Source organism: Hyaena hyaena, unplaced genomic scaffold (assembly GCF_003009895.1).
Source record: "Hyaena hyaena isolate Hyena2069 unplaced genomic scaffold, ASM300989v1 scaffold_286, whole genome shotgun sequence".
Classification (NCBI taxonomy): Eukaryota; Metazoa; Chordata; class Mammalia; order Carnivora; family Hyaenidae; genus Hyaena; species Hyaena hyaena.
In genome coordinates, this window is record NW_024080918.1 from 1,935,671 (window position 1) to 1,957,818 (window position 22,148).

The window sequence follows — 22,148 nt, forward strand, 5'->3', positions numbered from 1 at the left end:
GCGTTTGGAATTAGATCATGGTGATGGTTACACAACCACTGTGAATGTACTTAACGCACCGATCTGTACACTTAAAAATGAGAAAACCAGCAAGTTTCATGTTATATATCTTTTACCACAATAGAAAAAAAAATTTTTAACATAGCTAAAGTATTATGATGAGCTTCATTTACCTTGTTCCTAGTTTGGACTAGGAAGCTGGATTTATTTTGGGGGTCTCTGGGGTCCTGATCTTACTCTAGGAAAGGAAGATCTTACTCGAGTAAAATCAGGACCCTTTACTCAAGGTATAGCTTGTTTTCAAGGCTCATTCCCTACCAGTCTAGTAATACTCACATTCCAGAGATCCTCCGTGGTCAGCAATAAGTTGGTACATGACAGATCAACCAATTCTACATCAAGTAGGAATTAGACAAATACATGTTTTTTGTTTATGTGATGAATGTGAGTTTGTGCACACCTAGCCTCAGAGATGAGGAGTGAGGGTACATATGTGAGGTATTTCTCCTGTTATCTACAAATTAGCTATTTTTGTACATCAAGAGTAAACTAGAATAGAGGTAAAACTGTACTATAAATGTACTTCCCAGAGATCTTCTTCTTGCTAAAAACAATCAAATTATATGATTTAATTTCATTGCAAAGAACATTTCAAAAATAATCTTTGATGGTCAGCTAGTGTGGAATCTCCCAAAAGATATTAATGGAGATTTTAAGGATATAATCCATTGTGTTTCCCTGTAATGCTTTAAAATATCCCACAGCATTTGCTTTAGGGACACCAAATGTGTCTTTCAATTTGATTTCATATGCTTTTTTTTAGTTCATACTGAATTTTTTTTCTCATAAAAATTTTCATTTTAGCTTTTCCTGCTTCTATTAAAAAGTTTAGGTTTGTGGATGTGTAATCTTTATCTACTTTCTAGGTTATTTTATACTTCATAGTTTTGAAAAAAAATGAGTATAATCATTGTATCCATTGGTTTTAAAATTGAGATTCATACAGAGAAATGACAATATAATATAGTAGCTAGGAGCACTGACTCTGGAGTTGGTGCACATGGATTTGAATCTGAGTTCTACCATTTACTAGCTGTGTAACTGTATGCAAGACATTTGACCCCTGTATGCTTGAGTGCATTCATCTATAAAATGAAATGTACAATAATATCTACTGTATAGAATTGTTCTTCTCATTTACGGAGAAGTAAATGAGTTAGTATTTTTAAAACAATTAGAATAGGGGTGAGCACATAGAAAACACTAAGTATTACATTGGTTAAATAAAATAGTATAGCTAACCCTGGACCTCGTGCTTTTATTTCTTTATTTTTTCATCTGTGAAATGGAGATCTTAAACTGAAATGGATATGTGAATGTTATTGTAATGTCAGTAGTAACTGTTGTTCAGGCATTCCTCAAAAGGAAGTTGGTACAAGTTATTGTTTACTCTGATAATTATCAATATAATCAGAATGCATTTTCAGTAGAAGATAGAATAATTGTCAATACAAAGTAGTGGGTTTTGATCAAACACCTTATTTTCTTTTGCACCTTTGCCTTAGATAGGAAGGGAGCCTTTTAATGACAGAAGGTATCAGATTAATCATCATGATTCCAGTAGCTCTTGACATAATAATTAATCCATATAAATTACCCAAGTGATATTAAGAAAATAATTTATATAATCTGTGATGTGAGAAATCAATTGTTTCATTATTCATCACCCATTGTGCAAATTTGATTTAATTTGGTTTGTTGTGTATTATTTTACTGCTCTATTAACTTAATGATTTGAGCAATTATTTATAGTTTGTGATACTAGGTAATAGATTTAGAGGATATTATTAGCTAATACATGATAAAGTGATGTTTATGAGTATTATGGAGAATTCTTCCATTTTAATCTGAATGCTATATGCAGCTTAATCATAATGAATTCATGTTCTTCTATAAAATTCATATAACACAAATATAAATGTAATTTTCCATTGACATAGAGGTATAGTAGTTATCAACATTATTTAATGCAGAGTAGGTAGCTAATAGTACTCTTGGCCATCAGTTTCTTTGTGAATTTCTGGAAGTGTGTTACTGTTGCTGTTCTAAAGTCAAGTGAAAAAAATAAATGAGTTGATGCTCTACCATTAATTTTTTTCAAAAATTTAAAACTTCCTCCTATTGCTACTTACGGTTTTGGAAATTCCTCATAGATGTCTTTATCCTGACTTTATACCATGCCCTTCTCATCATTACCAAGACTTATACTTTTAATAGTAATGTTTACATGCATTTGCTCATGTGGATTTCCTTGTGGATTTCCATTTTTCTCTAGATATATAGATTGGAGTGGCCTAATGCTAATCAAAGTTTTTCCAGAGAGAAACAAATTATACAGGTGCACACTCATATTTACAATTCCTTATTCTCAAATCTCTGAAAACTAAAAAGAAAGGAAGAGTAACCTCTTTATTGGCAAATCTGACCTGACCTGAATTGACATGGAGTTATTGTTTCATCCCTGTTTATTGTGAGTAGGCATACATTTCAATACTGTAATATACAGAATATATGATTTGATTTCAGGATACTGCCCCAAGGCTCCAGTGGAGATATTATATTATATTATATTATATTATATTATATATTATATTTATTATATTATATTATATTACATATAGTATATACACTATATTGTTCTAAAATCTGGAAAATTCATGTATTCTCAAATACATTTGGCTGCAAGGATTGCATGTAACCTGTAATCATGATTGTTTTTGGTGTTCTGTTACCATAAGAACCATGTGGTCTAGGAATATAAATTTTATAATTATGAATTTTAATCTTTAATTTTTCTCTTAGATTACCTTAGTCTTAATACATTGATGAAGTGTTTTAAAATTAATGGTTCCAACATCCTTGAAACAAACAATTATCGGTAATGTGGCTAGACAAATTCTCATATCACGTATTTTTAAGAAACATTTGACTGGTGGTTTCACATACTATTTATGGAGATTAACAGTAAATTCCAAATTAACATGAGCCATGTAAATAGTTTCCTAGCACATGAGAAAAATGGCTCTTTCTGGGGTGTCTTGGGACACTGAGATCATCATATGTTGCATCTATAGTCAGCTCTTTAGGTAAGGCTTTTTTTTTTTTATGAGCACATTCCCACCTCCCACCTCAGGTTGGGAGAGGACATTTTTTATGCTGAATGCATTATTGTCATAATATTGTTTTACATGTAAGATATGTAAATTATTAACCACAGAACACTTTAGTGAGAGATGTTCATACTAACTTGTTTGTGAAAGCATAATTTTTTTAACTGTCATTTGTAGGTATTTATTACCAGGAAGTACACAATTCTTCATGAGAACACCAACCTACACCTTGAAATACAGTTCACCTGGAATGACTCGCTCCAGTGTTTTGTTTACTTCCCGATATGGCCATTTGTGAAACAGAAAGGAAGATCTCCATGGATTATGCATAATAGCAGTTCATTTTTTCCCTCCAATTTAACATGCAAAGAAAGTGACCATTAAGTGCTGTTTTATGTATATATGACATATATGTGTGAAAATATATACACATGTGCACTCAAATAATACATATATATTTATTATAATATATGAAAGAAGAATTAGAAAACTGGATATAAGATTTAACCTTTCTGGAAATGTAATAAACCATGCTAAAATTGTTTACACGAATATGTGAATGTCTAGAATTTGCTAGGTTTATAATTAATACCTTCCTACTAGAAATGTTATTTTTGCTGCAGAATATATAAAACAGAATTGATCTTGAAGATCCCATTTCAGTGTTAAATTATTTTCTAGATAATACATCTTTTGACTTGAAAAAGCATTAATAGTAAAATATCTTATTAATTCTCTTATACATAGTAATCATTTAAAATGAAAAAGCTAGAAGCCTGGTGTTGCTTGATGATAGGATTAAATATAAAACGGGTTTATCATTATTATAGCACATTGCAATGTACTATAAAAATCCCAACTAATATTCCCAACATTTTTATTTCTTTATTTGGAAATTTAGCTACTTGTGGTGATGTACATTTTCAGTAAGGATCTAGTAGGACCATATAATGATATAAAATGGAAGACAATCCAGTGGCTTAAAAGTAAACAAAACATAAACTAGCTTTCATTTTTTACGTTTCATTGGGAGTCACATAAAGGTACAGAAAATTATGGTAATAACAAAATCTTTCTATCTGATTTTTGTATTCATATCACTCACTTTTATTTGGAAAGTATATCTCCAATGGGTACATATGGTTAAATACAATTTCTTCTGTTCTTCAGAAGTAGAAGAGTTGACATTTCAAACTCATTTTGGAGTTAGGGTAATGTGTCACACTTGTAAGTCTCTCAATGTTGAGACCAACTTACACTGCAAAGTCTAATAAAGAGTTTCACATTGTACCATAGAAAATAATCTAAATTATTGCAAATAGGTTCAGATTACTAAATATTATTAGTCATGGATATACCCTTGAGAATTTTCAAAAATCAAAATAGAGTATGAAGTTTTCTTCATGTCTAAAGTTATTCTGCATGAATTTCTTAGCAGTTTGCTTCCTTTTCTTGCTTACAGTTTTAAAAAACAATAGGTAAGCTTTCAGTTTTCCGTAAAAATATCAACAGCAGTATCATTGACATGGAACTCCTTAGAAATTGTGATATTCATCTTTTAGAAGTTTGTTTAAACTTCTCCCTACAGTCTTATTTTCTCACAGATGCTAATTATTGGCAAAATTTAGGAAAGCTTTACCTTTTGCTATCCTAGAAACTATTTTCAGGAAACCAAGAAACGAGAGTAAATCAAAGCAGGAGAACTCAAGAGTGGCAAACTGTCCTGTTTTAATTTACAAACTGGATAATTAGCAACCTAAGATTGTAAGTTAGATACATTTTGCTCATTTTAAAGCCATATTCTGAGGCTGTGATAGGCTAAAATAGGTTTTTCCTTAAATTATCACCACTTGATTCTTTATGACTACCTAACATCCATATTCCAATAGATACTTCTCCTTGCTAGATGCATCCCAAAGAAGAATTTGTTATTGTCTTTGTGGAAAAAGAGGATGAGGATATCAGGATAAAGGAAATTACAATTTAACTCTGAGTGTTTGTGACTCCACTTTGCAGATTTCTTAGAATCCACAGTGCAAAATTTGGGATATTACAAATTCATTTTAAGAGTGATCAGCAAGTAGGTCTTTTCATGAAGTATTTTTTTAAATCACTTTTCTTTTAAATTCACGCTGTGTCCATGAATGAGACATAATTTCAAGTGTCTGGTATGTGATATCAACCCAGTTTGTTGGTCACTCACGTGCATTAATTTAAATCAAAATGGTTATTTCTTACACTAGAGTGAGTGCTGTGGAACTTCTGTCCTTATTGATAAAAGACTAAAATTTTTATTTAAGACAAAAAAGAATGTTCAACATGGGGATGAACCCTCTCCCCCTAGAAAACACACACACATAGAATTTAAAAACCAAAAATAAGTTAAAATGTGTGAAACTACCCAATGAACAAATTTCATTTCTCTAGGTACTTAGAGCTGGCTTTTTTTGAACACCATAATTTTATTGCTCATATTTGCTTATTTATACTGATCTAGTTTGATGTGAGAAAGTTGTGAATAAAAGCCATGTGCTCATTATTTATATATGCTACCTGGTATGCTGTGGACTATGGTTGCTATAGTGCTTATTCCCTAATGAGAAACTAAGAAGAGAAGATACAGTAGTCAACCATGAGAGTGTCTAGAGACCACAGGTATGTTTTAGAGGCATAAAATATTCCTTAGCTTTTATTATGAATTTTTTATTCATAAGGTTAAAGCATATTAATATAAGTGATAGTACGGGTCTGATTCTCTCTCTTTCTTCCAGGAGAGAAAATAACTTCAGTTGAAAAGACTCCAGAAGTTATTCAATATTACCAGGAGTTTTTAATAGGGAATTTGGTTTACTTGAGTTGATAGTGTATTATTTTCATTCTGTTATGAGAAAACATATATCCCTACTCATTCTGTTAATCCAAGCTCAGAATGCTTTCCAGAACTATATATGATTACAATGATTTCCGGAATTATATAAAAAGCAACCTTTATTTTAAATCATCATCTATGAACCTGGTATGAGACTACAGATTTGTTTTCACATTAATTATCAAGCATTAATTAACTACCATTTGCTTTATGTTATCTATTGAACAATTGTGATTCATTATTTTTATTAGCAACAAATTTTATTTTACTGGCATTTCATTTACCTTGCATGTATGAAAATGATGTTATAACAGGATCAAATATGGAAATAACCTCTGCCAGATATAAAGATTTATATGTATTTTTTCATATGTCTAAATTAGGTCTAAATACACAAAAATTGCCTACTAATTTCTCCTCCCTAAAACTAAAATGAACCAAATTCAGACAAACAAGCAAAAAAAACATTAAATTTTCTTTTCATGTAGTATTTACAAACAACTAGATGATTGATATTGGCTTTGAGACATCAAGGATTTCATTCTAATTCTCTTTTTAATTTGGAAAGCATATGATTATAGAATTTCAAGTTAGGAGTTATCTAACTTGAATTTTCACATTTTAATATAAATTAATCCAAATGCTTTTGTCTTTAGCATGCCAAAGCCAATCTATGTAAAATTCATTTTACATCTAAACATACACACTATTTGATCTTTTCAATGCAACAAAAAGTTAATTGTTACATCAACTCTTATTTCTAGGTTTCTATAAATCACTGATTCATTCTTAAATGTGTATTCTTTAAAAAATAATAGCAAATACCTCGAGAAGAGTGACAGAAAATACCTTCCTTTTTTTCTGTAATGCTAATTTACTTTTCAAGTCTTAGCTTACCTGGTTTTAAGGACTACGCAATAAAAGTGGTAACTTCAGATAGTTGTATTGCTGTGACCTAATGATTTTTTAAAAATTGGCTTTTCTCTTTAAATTAAGAAATTTATGTTGTCAAGTTCTGAATTAGTTATCTAAATATTTTGGGTTAATAGCACTTACAAATAAATTGAAACAAATTGGAAATATATTCACGATGAAAATGTTATTCCTTACACTGCTTTTTCTTTCTTCCTTTTTCCTTGCTTCTCATCTTCTTCTTTGCTTTAAGCTCCCTTTGAAGTTTTGACCTTTGTATGGACAAGGTCAAGAAAGGATATCTCCTGCCTTTTAAATATTGGTTTTCCTTGTATTTTATGGTGGCGTATTTTTGCCTCAGCAACAATAAAACTTAGATAAAATGTGTTTAGATCAAGCTCACTTCGTCTGCTGGGATTTTTAAGAGCCAAGTTTCTATGCCTAAGAGGCACTGATTGTCTAGACCATTTGAACCAAGATACATGGATGCAAATAATAACCTTGCAACCAAAAAGTAGTATATTAAAACCTATTGCACTCTTTGAGATTGCTGCCCTTTTTTGCTGATTTTTTGCCTTGTCATAAATGCGTTGATAGTATATTGAAGGAAAATGATTCAGGTAACACATTTTGTATAAACTGGGCTGTTAATATCTAAAGAAGGGCTACATAAAACTTTTATTTTATCCCTACCTACTAACTTGAAAACTGTTGGTGAAATCATTATTCAATAGTCTAATATTTTTTAAATAAGTAAGAAGGCTTACCTTACAAAAGTAATCAGATAATGCTGATATTTCTCTTTCAAAGGCTAAAAATGTTAGTTCTTGGTCCTGACCTGGTTGGTTCATACAATTAATACTGTACATGCTACAATATCGAATATTAATAGATTTGCTGGAGAATCTGAGTTTCAAGAATAGCTTGAAAGCAATACACTTGCTACCATGAAGCATGACTCAAATTATCCCCATATGCTTTGCTACCTGTGTATGAATGCAAATGTTGTTACAGAAAATATGCTTGAAATGTCAACACAATGTGCAATTAGTGTTGCATTGTCATGCTTCAGCATGTGATATCTGTATGGTGAAGTTATTTCAATTACTATAATAAAAAATGTTTAACATAAGAAAGCTACAACATGTCATCAAATGGTTATTTCTGTTTTATACATACACACACAGTGCTTTTAGTAGTAGAGGAGACTGGTTCTCAATTAAGCTTTCAGGGGATGAAATATATTTTCACAGTAATTTTCTTCTGCTGTATAGACAGTAATAGCACTATGGGGATAACTTTACCTGCTATTAAAGTCAGGTTGAGTAAACAAAATTGGTGTCAATTCTTCTCCTAGTTAGGTGAAAGGCAGACCCTTCTAAAATTTAGAAATGATATTTTTATATGTCTCTAGTATCATTACTTATAACAACAGTATTACTAATCTGAATAGAATTATGTTAGCATGTTAGTTATGAAGTTTATTTTTCTCAAGAATTTATAATTTTGTCATCATTAAAACATCATACTAAGGCTTGGTAAGAAACATGTCTTACTCTCATTGCCATTCATGCCATTGTTCTTTAAGATGATTATATAGAAAGAAATTGAGAATATTTTTCCTTTAAAGAAAGGAAGCACTTCGGTCCAAAATCCTGTCATGTGATATAAACTTTAATGCATGAATGCCTTCATTTTTGGAATTGACAACCATATGGTATAAATATTGACTTTTACGGGTGCCTGGATGGCGCAGTCAGTTAAGCAACTGATTTTGGCTCAGGTCATGATCTTCTGGTTTGTGGGTTCTAGCCCCGCATCGGGCTCCATGCTGACAGCTCAGAGCCTGGAGCTTGCTTGGGATTCTGTCTACTTCTCTCTCTGCCCCTTCCCTGCTCACACTCTGTCTCTCAAAAATAAAATAAATAAATAAATAAACAAACAAAAAACATTAAAAAATTTTTTAAAAATACTGACTTTTAAAAATATATATTTAAAAATATTTAATTATTTTTATGATGTTAAAGTATTCCGTGGGTGCCTAAAAAGTTAATTTTGACTTTTTTTTTCAGTGACAGGTAAGGATGAGACCAATGTGAGTAGTTTGGTAATTTATAAGATATATGTATAAATTCAGTTAAATGACCAGAAATCTTTTAAAATTATAAAATAAATCCTGAAATAATTTCAAGTGTAGAAAACTTCATATAGTGCCTTAAAAGAAAATTAACATTTAGTTTTGCAGAGAGGAAGATAATAGATCTTTAAATTAATTTGGAGAGCATTATCTCCTCATGATTATTCACATATGTATAGAATATGGTGACAACAATGCCTATCACCATGATCATGTAGATTTGTAAAACATTGGGTATAAAATCGGGATATGTTTCTCTACTTTAGGACCCGAGTCCTTAGTATCTTAAGATATGTTGAGAGTCTTCAGCAAGAGATTAGAACGTACATCAGTTTCTAAACTAATTTCACTATGGTACCTTTAATTGAAATTCATTTCCCAGGACTAATCTTCTGTTGACCAAACTTTGGAAAACAAAAAACTAAACCAATTCATTTCTTAATAAAGTAATCAAGGTATTTACTTAATCATTTATCAAATATGCACTGGTGGTACACTTATGAACACTGATAAATCTAGTGCAGGAATTTACTTGAACTGGTCAGTTGAGAATTTGGTCATTTCCAGAGGAATCTTTGAACCAGGGTATCAGCAGGGATGGCTTCACCCTGGAAAGATGGTCACAGATAAATTATGTCAATGGTAAACCTGAGCTGTATTAGACATTTGCAACATAACTGTAATATGTAAAGTGATATAAAATGCTTAAGAATGTAATCAGAATAATGTCCGAGCTTTTAGTAAAAGATATTAATGATTTCTTGGGTCTAACATGATAAAAGTTTGTCTTTAATGAGATTCTCTTGTCACCCATCAGCAGATAAGAGCTTTGTACATAACACACTATCTAGAATCACTTACCATTTGAAAGTATCTTCTTATACAAGGAAAAAAGGCCTGTTGGTTTACAACAAATTTCCCTCAAAGCTGGAATTGATTAAAAGTTTGTTGGATTATTTATGAGAGGCAAGATTTATTGAGCCAAATTATCCCCATGTCTAGGTTTTCCTTAAGCAATATGTTAGACACTTTGGAAGCCTTAAGAATTTTCATCACATTCAGTTCTGTTTGGTCCCAGGTGGAATATTGCCAAATTAATCTCCCTCTTAAAAATGTAATAAATCTATGGCTATTCCATGTATCTACAGAGTTGTATACTGAATGGTACTATAATGATCTAAACTGAACTGTCCTATATAATTATCAAAAATGTTGAAATTTTGACTTAGAAAGTAGTATCTTGACTGTTGTATGGAAATGACGCTCTTTTCATATCTTTACAGCAAGCCAGTCCTCAGTATTTGATATAGTAATAAAAACATACAGTAAGGAAAAGCAAATTCCAAATCTTGTCCTAAGAACAGGTGCAAGTAGACATAAATGTTTTAAGTACTAAATTGACACTATTGTGACAAAAACTTGCAAGGATGATTCAAAACGATATAAATTTAGCCATGCTCTGTTATATTATAGATAGACTGTTGCTAGTATTAGAATAAATAACTTTAAAAAGGTCAACGAACATAATAAAATTCATTTTTAAGCCTGCAGTATTCTGTTAGGAGTAAAAATATATCTACATGTTTATAATATATTTGATTTAGGGGGAAATATATATAACACAGCATATGTGAAAAATCTAGAATCTATAAACCTTAATACAATCTAAGAAAATACCATTTCAGTGTATAACTTCATTTTCATTAAAATGATGAAAATGTGAAGTCAGAAAATCACTTAGTCCTTAGGCTAAAAATAGGTAGATCATCAAAACCTAATATCATTTTAGCTCAAATTGGTATTTATTCAGTAAATGTTCTATATTTTTTTGATTCTTCCCAAACTGAAGCAATAGACTTGTCATAAAAAATTTAGTACAAATAACGAATAAGTAGATTCCTCAGAAATTAGCTTGATTTTATATTTTAGCCTCAGGTTTCTCAGCCAAAGATTACTTATAATTTGCTTTTGACTCTGTTTTTTCTGATCATGTCTCCATTTCTCCATTTCATCTCATCAGTTCCCCATTTCCCATATGAAGCATTGCCACAGTGCCCTCACATTAGGAATGGGCATCAGGGGTGCCTGGGTGGCTCAGTCAGTTAAGTGCTGACTCTGGCTCAGGTCATGATCTCATGATTTGTGAGTCTGAGCGCCACATCGGGCTCTGTGCTGACAGCTCGGAGCCTGGAGCTTGTTTCGGATTCAGTGTCTCCCTCTCTCTTTGCTCCTCCCCCACTCATGCTCTGTGTGTGTGTGTCTCTCTCTCTCTCAAAAATAAATAAACATCAAAAGAAAAAAAAAAGAATGGGAATCATTGCCTACTTTGGTGGTTTTAACTAACACATTGAGTTCTTATCATACGTGTATGGGAAGAGTAAAGGCAGAACCCACTTCTGGATTATTATTTGTAATTTGGATTCATATTTTTTTAGCAATTTGGCTTACAGTCCTAGTCTCCTATTTCTCTGGGCAGCAGGTAAATGGTTACAACTTCTTTGTGAAGTTCTGTGGCTGCTTGGAACCTCTTGAGAAAATATATCCTGGAAAAACCATGAGAAAAGCCCACTTCTAGACCTGAAATATTCTAATATTGATCTTGCTTCTCCGTGCACATGCTAAAAATTTCCACAGCAGTTTGCAGATGTGACCTAGAAGCTTAATTATTACACAGGGGTGACAGATTTCTAAAAGACTCCATAGCACCATAACACCTTGCCAAGTAATCCCAGGGCTTTGGGAAAATGAAAGAAGCACCTTACAAAGACTTGAGTCTCTACTATCTTCCTTAGTTTATTATTTCTCATCTACTGTATTTTTTTACCTTTCCTACATAATAGAAAACACTGGAATAGGAAGAAGATGATGTGAGTTTCAACCCTGGCTTTGCTGTGAACTTCCTGGGTGGGAGAGAGTTCATTTCCTAAAATCATAGCAACTTTGTCTACATGAGAGTCTTGTAACGAGGAAAATAGGAAGCACTAATGTCTGTGACAAAGTACTGTAAATTCCTCATTGTATATTAAAAGAAATGTCTCACTGATGATCTGAAGACTCTACTTTGTGATTCTAAATCAGGAAGGGCTATCATTGGGCTTCAGATTCTCCAAGAATGGGACCAAGGAAACTTGTTACTGGGTGGTAATCTTCTTCATTCACTCAATAAAAACATTTTGTGGACCCAATAATTCACTTTCAAAATCACAAAGTTATTTACACAGCTAAGAATTTTAGACAAAACTAAACCAAAACCCCTAGATTTTGTTGTTCCCAATAAAGTAAGATGCTGAGTAAAAGGGTGTCCTCAAACACCAGATGACCTGGGTTTCAATGACTCTGAGCCTGTTTCTTCATGGTAGAGTAGGGCTTTCTCTGCAATGTTGTGGGGAATTAATTGGAATGTTCTATGTAGAGTTATGGGCTTGGCATAGACCTCCCAGCAAATGTTTGTTGTTATTTTTATTCCCATATGAAACATAATTCTGGTGATATATTTTAGGACTGGGGGCTCCCAAAGCCAATCTGGCATCTGGGGCATGCTTCAGGGTCTCCCATGGCACATTTTCCAGCCTTGCTCTCTGCTTTGTTCTTTCTCTTATAGTCTGCCAGTTTTGAATAAGGGACAATGTACTTGTTCATTTCCCAAAAAATTTCTCTAATCATTGAGATCTCTGAGTAAATACTGAATTGAACAATCTGTAAAGAATTAATCACATTTGTTCTCAGGAAATGGTAGGTATAAACATTATAGAATTACCATGCATATGCCTCTTCTGAAACAAGAATGTATAGAGAAAAATCATAATAAATGAAGGATATTTATTGGGTACTCCTGGTTTTGTTCAACAGGGCCTGATGAATAGTTAGCACCACAAACAACCCTAGGCCTCCTATCTGCCAAACACCACTGAACTTTGCTCTGAAATATAAAGAGCTCACATTCTTGGTGGGGAGATACATAGTCACTACTAGATGATACTAATGAAGACACGTAGTACAATGGAGATATGAGGGGTCCATAGGAGTATGGTATATGGGAAAACTGGGGTCAGTGTCACAAGGGAGCAGTTGAGTTGGGTTGAGTTAGGTTGGTCTTGATACGTGAGCGGGATATCAACATACAGAGGAAAAAAAGAAAAAAAGGATTCCAGACACAGAGGATATCAGAGGTTAGACAGCTTGACTCATTGAGGCAACAGAGAAGCTTAGTGTACCTAAACATGTGTTAGGGTGTTGATGGAAGAAGAAGAGAGGTAGGTTGGAGCCAAATCACAAAAGCCTTAGATGTCACTTTTCAGAGTTTGGATTTTACCCTGTATACAGTGGACTCAATGGACATTTTTTATATGAAGTAACGAGGGTCTGCATGTTATGATGTTGCCTATGTTGGCCTTGTGGAGAGGGAGGAAGACAGGCCGTGGAGACAGGAGAGTAGGGCACTGTGACAGGAGGGCATTTTGGTTAGGACAAGTCCCCAGACTTTGGTGGGTTGGAGGTAATCCATATGTAAGAGAGGAATAATGCTTCAGATTTTTTAATCTATTTTGTGTGAGGAATGAAGGAGAACAATCAAGGAATTGTCTAAACGTGTTTTCATTGTTGTGAAAAAAATGTATTTGTTGTAAAAAATGATTGTGTGTTTAATATGCAGGCTAAAGGTTGTTCCTTTCAAGCCTGCTTACCATGGCTATGGCATGTAATTTCTCTTTGACAAACATGTATTGAGTATCAGCTCTGTGTCAGGGACTATGCTAAATACCAAAGAAATTATTATTAATAAGATAACACCCTCACTTTCCTTGAGCTCAAATTCTAATACAGGAAAAACTTATCTAAACAAATAATTACAATAAAATGTAACTTTTTGTAAGGAATTGTCTAAAATGTTCTACTGCTGCTAGCACAAAACACCTCTATGTAATGTGAGGGCCTAGCTCTGGTTCCCAATTGGAATGGCCCTTACAGCATCAGGGGTAATGAGTAATACAGAAAGCAGAATCAATGTTTATTATTGTAGACTATCAGGGGGCAAAAACAGCTCAAGATAAACTTTGTCTTCAGAAAGGACTCCTGCACTTTCTACAATTTTGTCTTTAATCCAAATGATGAGAGGTATGCACTGTAGTAGCTAAGAGGCAGGATTCAGGAGGTGAACTGCCAGGATTTGAATCTCGGCCCCTTCACTTCCTACTGGTTGCCTCTTTAGGAAGTTCCTTATCACCCTGTTTCTCATTTTCCTTATCTGTAAAATGCAGAGAGTAATGATAGTCGCAACAGTGTGGTTATTAAGATTGATTTCTGCATTTCTGACGACATCAGTGAGGTGAAGTCTTATGTTCATTTTTTATGTAGAGGACCTTCAAAATAACTGTACCAGAAGTCAAGGTTTTATTTTATTAAATAAATACCTTATTGATTTGGTACAGTTTTTAAAAAGTCATCTTTATTTTATGGTTTCACAATAGATCCTGATTATATATTGTATTTAAAACTGATTCTCATATATCTTCAACTTAATGACTTATAACACTGAAAACTGCACTCCCATTGATTGTTCTCTGCAGTATGATAGCTCTTTCTTTCTATGTTACTGACACAATGATCTTCCTGTCCTTCTGTCAATAATATTAGAAACAATCTTACATCACTAGATATATTTCCATTATGAGGGTTTAATGATAAAGAGACAAGTCTTGCTGCTTTAACGATTATATTATCTCTAACATCTTTTCCTCTAAAATATGCTTTTGTTATTGGTTTTCATCATGAAGAAATACACAGAAAGATTAATTTAAAAGGAACTACTTCTGCCCGCGATGTCTGGTACTGTTTATCAATTGCTCAGCTGTGCTGTCACAGTCAGTGACATTGTTGGAACCGTTTAACTGCACCATCGCTCAATTAGTCTCTTGCCATTATTTATATGTAATCATTAATTAATTAATATTATATTCTTTTCAATAAAATAGTCACCTTGAGATCTAACATCTTCAAGTGGGTCCAAGGGGCAGGCAGAACCGGCCTAATAATCAATCAAACCTTCCCTTGAGAATCCTCCCCACACAGTGAACTGGACCTAATGCAAACACGAGCCACTAGACCGTGCATGAAGAGTTCATTTCAGTGCCTTTGACATACATGAGCTGCAGAAGTCTGTGATACTTTAGAAATTGAGTTTTCATGTCTTGTGAAGAGGATGCTCTGCTCTGAAGTTTAAACAGCATAACAGTGGTTTCCTGAATTTGTTTCTTTAAATGTACAAATAAGTCTTTCAAGGGAAAGGAGGATTGAAGACTCTTAAGTCTCGCTTCCCAAAGGTGAGTGTATCCGAAGGAGCACACAATGGGCTTGGCTTACAGAACATCATTTTCAAGCCTTTGTCAAACAAACTTTGGCTTACAGAGTTAAATTTCCCAAAGTTTACTAAGCTCTATTTGACTGCTGTAGGGAACTGGTTAACAATATGATTGGTGGGGTACCTATGTGGCTCAGTCTTTTAAGCATCTGACCCTTGATTTAGGCTGGTCAAGATCCCACAGTTTATGGGATATGGGGCTCGGTTCTGACAGAGTGGGATCCTGTCTCTCCCTCTCTCTCTGCCCCTCCCCTGCTCGTGTATGCTCTCTCTCTCAAAATAAATTAATTTGAAAAATATATGATGGAAGAACTTCTCTGAAAAGAATCTTGATTTGGAGGAGAGGACATGAAGAAATAGTCATGGTGAATAGTTTCTAGTCTGACAACAAAATGCTACGTATCATTGGATTTAGAAGTGGATTAAAGAGTGGGGAAAAGGTGCCCTTTTGTTTCAGATATTGCACTAAATCTGGTAGTATCTTCACTTACACAATGGTTAAGATGTAATGATTTCTTCGGAGAGAACCTTTATTCAGTCTTCTCATTCATTGCAATGAGAAAAATTTGCTAATTACATATCAATTATCATTGATCAAAGGGAAAGGATTTTTTTGGCATGCTTTTTCACATTTTGGCATTTATAGTGGTATGCTGGTAAAAATTTAATTACGAGTCCCCCCCCCAGAAACAAACCCCTAATTTATAGTGTTTGCCAATTTCTGTAGTGTAAACACTCCCGCCATGACAGATTTCAACTATCAAAACTATGTCACTGGACATGTAACTGGGAAGTTGTGAACACAGTTAGCTCTTGCACGCTGGTATCGATTGGCTCCAGAAAATCACTGGTTCTGATTTTATAACTGGTCATCACCCAAGGTTTTTTTTTTTCTTTTCTTTTTTTTTAAACATTTGAACCTTCTGCTACTACTCATGTCTATCCACTAAATTTTCTTTTCAAATGAATTGTGGTTTGTTACTGCAAACACGTTAAATCAGTAGAGCACTTAGAAGACTGCAATTATTTTTACTTTCTTCCAGTCAATCAGGTTTCAGTGCTGAGTTTCTTTCATAGTTAGTACCCTCCTATTCATTCCTTTGCTACTTTGTTTATTATGAAATGACATTTCCTGTGAGTCCATAAATGAAAATGTTTGAGTGTGTGCTCTAAGTGGCTTTTAATTCATGTCAATTTAGAAACTCAGAATTATTTAATGTAGTTCTAACCGTTCTAAGGTTAGCAATTAGCACTTTAATTTGTGCAAATGGCACTGAAAATGCTGTATCAAAACAAGACTATTTCCCTTAACAAGAAAACCTTTAAGAAAGTTTAAAAAATCAGTGACAATTTGAACAGTACTACTTTTTCACCAAGAGAGAGCAACATAAGCACACTTTACAAAAATACATTTCCATGGCCATTTTACACCGTAAGTGGTGGCATCATGTCCATGCTTTATTTAGGAACCTATTACTTTACCTGCCTCTGAACTTGACAGACCAAGTGCAGTGATTAGTTAGGAGTATGGCAGTTGATGATGCATTCTGTAAGGATCATATTTTTACCTCTAGGTATTTTCTATGCACAACATGTTTCTTCTTTATGATTTCACTTATCCATGTTTATGAGTTTCTGAATATTGGCATTGTTTTCCCTGTCAGAAATGGTTTTCAACAGGATCTACTCTCTCCAACTGATATAATGAAGATAAGTAAAACTGGGGTTTTAAATTGTATAAGTGGTGGATTTTTAATTTTTATATTGTTTCAACATAAGCAAGATGCATCATATCTAACTTTAAGAGAACTGGTATGTCTGGAGATTTCCTTTAGGAAGATGTTAGTACTATTAAGTGAGCTTGCAAATATGAATAAAAACAGATGACCCTTGACCATAAAACGGAAGTATGAAGATTTCACCAATAAAGTATGTACTTTCAAAGAATTAATTATGATGCACTTTAAAATTGTATGCTAGATTCTGTGGCTTAAAGTTTTACCTTACGTATTTTAGGGACACCATTTCCTCTCAAGGTTTTCATACTTCAGTAAAACACAGTGTCTTTAGATTACAGTAACTAAATATTAAACTTATATTGCTTCCATATAACAGCAGGAGTACCTGAAAAACATATCAGTTAAAACTCAATAAGGCCAAATCTTAAAAATGCCAGTGACAAATGATTTATTATACTTATTACATTCATGTTTTATGGATCTTTAGATACTCGTCAACCTCTGGGGGGTCATTTACCAGGGTGAGGGCAGAAAAAGAAAAAAAAACAAGGTCATGGCTACAAATAAATGTATTAATTCTGTGCTTTTAGGAAAGTTATTTTCATGTGATTTTAAATTCAGAAAATTTTTAAAAATTAAAATACATCTGAGGCATTTATTTGTAAGAGGTTTATTTTTAGAAGTCTTTATAGGAAGAAGGTTGTGGATTTAAAAAATTCCGTGTAAATATTTGCCTGCTTTCTGTAGCTTGCTCTCAGGAATCCTGACGGGCATAAGTTAGGAATATTAATGCCACAAGGAGGCGTTGCCTTGTGTCTTTGTACCCTTGAGGTCTGGTGCTGCTCTTGTCCTTTCAATATTTAGTTTTGAAAAAACAGTAATTATATCTAAGACCTTGGGTCTAATTCTATGCCTGACATAGTTACCTCAGAATATAATGAATTTTATGTATTCATTATGCCACCTACCTTTTTTTTAATGCATCCCTAGATCTTTTTCAAGATCCCTAGGTCCTTAGATTAAAGCATCCCTGTATATCAAATATATATACAGTTAATGGATATATGTATATACCAGTATATGTATATATTTGATAACTAAAATAACCGTATAACTGACAAAGTCATGATTTTATAAGTATATTTTAGGAATTACTCTAGATATTTTAAAAAATTCACTTCACAAAAAAATTTCACTTCAGAGTTCCTTTACACAGAATGCCCCCTTAAAGAATTTACACTATACATTACATGAAAGAAATCTTGAGTTACAGACTTGGCAAGAAAGGCTCAATCAATCAAGCAATCAAACAGGTATATACTGAGCACATACTGTGTTCCAGGCACTCTTGTAAGAATGAGACGTCCCGGTGGAAAAATATCTCTGCGAACGAAAGAACATTCCATTCAAAGGTCCTGGAATGGTGCAAGATGGTATGCTGAAGGAACAGAGAAAGGCCAGTGGCTGGCCTGTAATGAATCAGGGAGGCTGGTACAGATGAGGATGGAGGGGAAAAAGAAGCAATTCACACAGGGCTTTCTAGACCATGGTGTGGACTCTGATTTTAAGTTCAGTGGGAAGCCACTGGAAGTTTTAAGCAGCGGAGCAATGCTGCTATGCCTTTTAAGAAAGATAATTCACACTCCTATATGGAAAATGGGTTGTAGTGTGGCAAGAGTGAATAGAAGTACATCAGTTGGAAGGCTACTAATGTTGTTGAAGGAAGAAGTGATGGTAGTTTTGATTAGAGTAGGAAAGAGGAGGTGAAGAAAACTGGAACGATTTGGAATCTATATGGAACACAGAGCAGGTGAGACCTGCTCGTGTTGGGAGTCAGTAAAGGGAAGAAGCAGGATGTTTTAAGATTTAAAAAAAACTTTTTTAATGTTTGTTTTAGAGAGAGAGAGAGAGAGACAGGGTGTGAGCAGGGAATGGGCAGAGAGGGAGGGAGACACAGAGTCTGAAGCAGGCTCTGGGCTCTGAGCTGTCAGCACAGAGCTGGACGCGGGGCTCGAACTCACAAACCCTGAGATCATGACCTGATCGGAAATTGGACGTTTACCTGACCAAGCCATCCAAACGCCCCTGGATGTTTTTAGATTTTTTTTTTTTTTAACATCTGAGTGCTGTTTATTGACATGGGGAGGAACAGTTATGTGAGGGTTAGAGAATATAGAATTCAGTCTGGGACATGTTAAATGTGATATTCAAGTAGGGGTATTGAGAAGATGGTTGAATATAAAACAGCTACTATTATCATCTCCGTTTTCAGGGAGAAGTGAGGCATAGGAAGGTTAAGCAGTTAGCCCAATGTCACAAGCTTAGTTTAGTCAGTGGAGCTGAGATCAGAATCCAGGAAGCCTGGCTAACCCAGAGTCTAGACTTTTAGCTACTACCCTGTCATTCTGGCACACAGGGTTGGAGATACTTAAAACACTGGTGTTGGATTGGGCTCACTTGGGAAGAGAAGTTAGGAAGAGAGTAGAAAGACACACCACCATGCCTGTGTACTCTTGCATAAGATTTGGCGAAGGAGATAAGAGAGACGGAAAAATGGGTCTCCATTTTTGGCTCATAGGAGCCCAGAGGAGGGGTTATTTCAAGGAGATGAACGCTCCATAGAAGTGGAGGAAGGTAAGGAGAGAGGTGGATTGGTTAACATGGGGCTTTTTGTGACCATCACAAGAACAGTCTGAATGGATGGGGAAGAGAGCCTGTTGAAATGAGGTTAAACATACTCTGAGAAACACAAGCACCGGCACGGCTCTGAGAAGCATCTCATGCTGCCATATATGTGTAATGTAGACAGCGAATTGCATTGGAGAGGATGGACTCTGGAGTCAGACAGACCTGAGCGTTGATTCACAGTCTAATACTATTGTTCTGCCATATTAAGCCCCCCCGACCCCGTTTTTTTATCTGTAACATTTGTTTCATGCAATTCTTGGAATAAGCTGTTTACTTCCCTGCTTTTCCTTTCGTAAAATGCTATTCCCTTCACCTGAAACCTGTTGAAATCTCTACCTGCCCCTAACATTCTCTTGAAAAAAGACCTCAGTCCTTTATGTTACGGCTGATAGGTCTTTCTAAAGTTGCATGAAAACTTTTTTTGCGATTATTCACATACTTTCCTCCTATTGTGTGCTCATTAGTTAAAACAAGTTTCCTCTCGGGGCGCCTGGGTGGCTTAGTCGGTTAAGCGTCCGACTTTCGCTTGGGTCATGATCTCGCGGTTCGTGGGTTCGAGCCCCACGTCGGGCTCTGTGCTGACTGCCAGCTCAGAGCCTGGAGCCTGTTTCAGTCTGTGACTCCCTCTCTCTCTGACCCTCCCCTGCTCACGCTGTCTCTCTCTCTCTCTCTCTCCTAGAAATAAATAAAACATTAAAAAAAAAAACAAGTTTCCTCTCTTCGCCTTTTGTATCTGTAACACCTATCAGATTGTGTGGCACAGAGTATGCACTCAGTCGTCGGCTGTGTGAGTTCGCCGGAAGCCAGCACCCACCAGGGTGGGGGGAAGGAGGGAGCAGCGAAGGGAGCTCCCACGGCTGGAGGCAGCCGCGCAAGCGCACAATTCACTACCAGCTTCAACTCAGGAATGCAGGCAGGCGACGAAAGAGCCTTGAAACTTACCCTCACAGGATCCAGGGAGAAGGCAGCTGTGAGGACAAAGGATGGAAGGTCCTCACAGAGAGAATTCAGGCCTGTTTATGTGGCCTCAGAGAAACGGGGAGCTGCCGCAGCCCTCAGCCGGAGTTCACAAGCAGATTGGAGGTGAAATTTCCAGGAAAATGAGTTTGAGCTAAGGCTAAGACTTAATAATAAAGAATCCCTAGGGGCGCCTGGGTGGCTCAGTCATTTGAGGTTTGGACTTCGGTTCAGGTCAAAGGTAAAGGTCAAGACCTTAGGGTTTGTGAGATCAAGCCTTCCCCCCACCCCCCACAAGGCTTTGTGCTCACAGCACGGAACCTGCTTAGGAGTCTCTGTCTCTCTCGTTTTGCCCCTCCCCCTCTCAGGCGCGGGTGCGCAAGAGCTCTTTCAAAAGTAAATACAAACATTAAAGAGAAAAAGAGTCCCAAAATAAGAATGAATGAAGTGAATAATTTGATTTTAGAATGTTGGAGTTTCATAAACTAGGGTGCGACTAACATACTTGTGAAATTTGATTTTATTTTGTACCGGAGAGTTAATTATACAGGGGCATGAAGTGGAGTAAAACGGTGATTGAGCCAGATTTGTTCATATGCTCTTTTCTGGGTATTACAGAGTTTTTCTTTCTGTTCGTAATCCATCCATTTCCTGATTTCTTTTTAAGGGCATTTCTTATTGCTCTCAAATTAAATCGCTTTATCCTGGCTCACATACTATGAAGATAAAGAAATCGGGTCAAGCCTAATGAAACTCAGACTAGGACTTTTGCTATCAGACAATAAGAAATGAGAAATGAATGTAATCATCCCTCTATTATTTATGGGTTTTTATTATTATCATTGTATTTCATAGGGACTGGTTTGGGATAAAATCTAAGCATATACATGTATACGTATACATATACGCATATACAGACATACACACAGAAAAACCTCAAAGCTGTAAGTTCAGAAGATAGACAATGTGTTTTTCTGTCAAGTTCTACTGACATGGAGAGGGTGAAAGTCATATAAGGGCTACATAAATAATAACGAAAAATTAAGTATAAAAATTGAACTTTAAGATTGCAAAAATCTAACAAGTCTAACAAATAAGATGCACCTTCAGTTAACTCATCCAAGAAAAGAGAATAAATCTGAAGAAGTTTGAGGTGGAGAGGGAGAGAATCAGGAAAAGAAATAGGCCTTAGACATCATACAGATGAGAAAGGGAGGGAGAATCAGATTTCCCCTCATATACAGTGACCTAAGTATGAATGCAAATTTTCACATGCACACTCTCTTTATCTAGAGAAATTGCATAGAAAAAAATAAAAAAA

General features: G+C 34.8%; 1 protein-coding gene and 1 long non-coding RNA gene across 6 annotated transcripts in view; one reads left to right on the forward strand and one right to left on the reverse strand.

Moving 5' to 3' along the window:
- Positions 1 to 8,091, forward strand: part of TTLL7 (tubulin tyrosine ligase like 7) — a 139,150-nt gene extending 131,059 nt beyond the window's left edge. For 4 of the 5 annotated variants that reach the window (XM_039246906.1, XM_039246909.1, XM_039246908.1 and 1 more), the window contains exon 21: positions 3,348 to 8,091. In XM_039246906.1, the coding sequence (XP_039102837.1) occupies positions 3,348 to 3,468 (121 nt within the window). In that variant the 3' untranslated portion in view covers positions 3,469 to 8,091. The remainder of the gene's footprint in view (positions 1 to 3,347) is intronic. The other variant, XM_039246910.1, reaches the window with a different exon arrangement.
- A 1,431-nt stretch (positions 8,092 to 9,522) lies between these two features.
- Positions 9,523 to 21,057, reverse strand: LOC120241663. Its single transcript, XR_005530920.1, has 2 exons — positions 20,813 to 21,057; positions 9,523 to 9,696 (listed from the first exon to the last, which is right to left on the reverse strand). It is a non-coding gene; the product is annotated as an uncharacterized LOC120241663 (long non-coding RNA).
- Between the last annotated feature and the right edge of the window lie 1,091 nt (positions 21,058 to 22,148).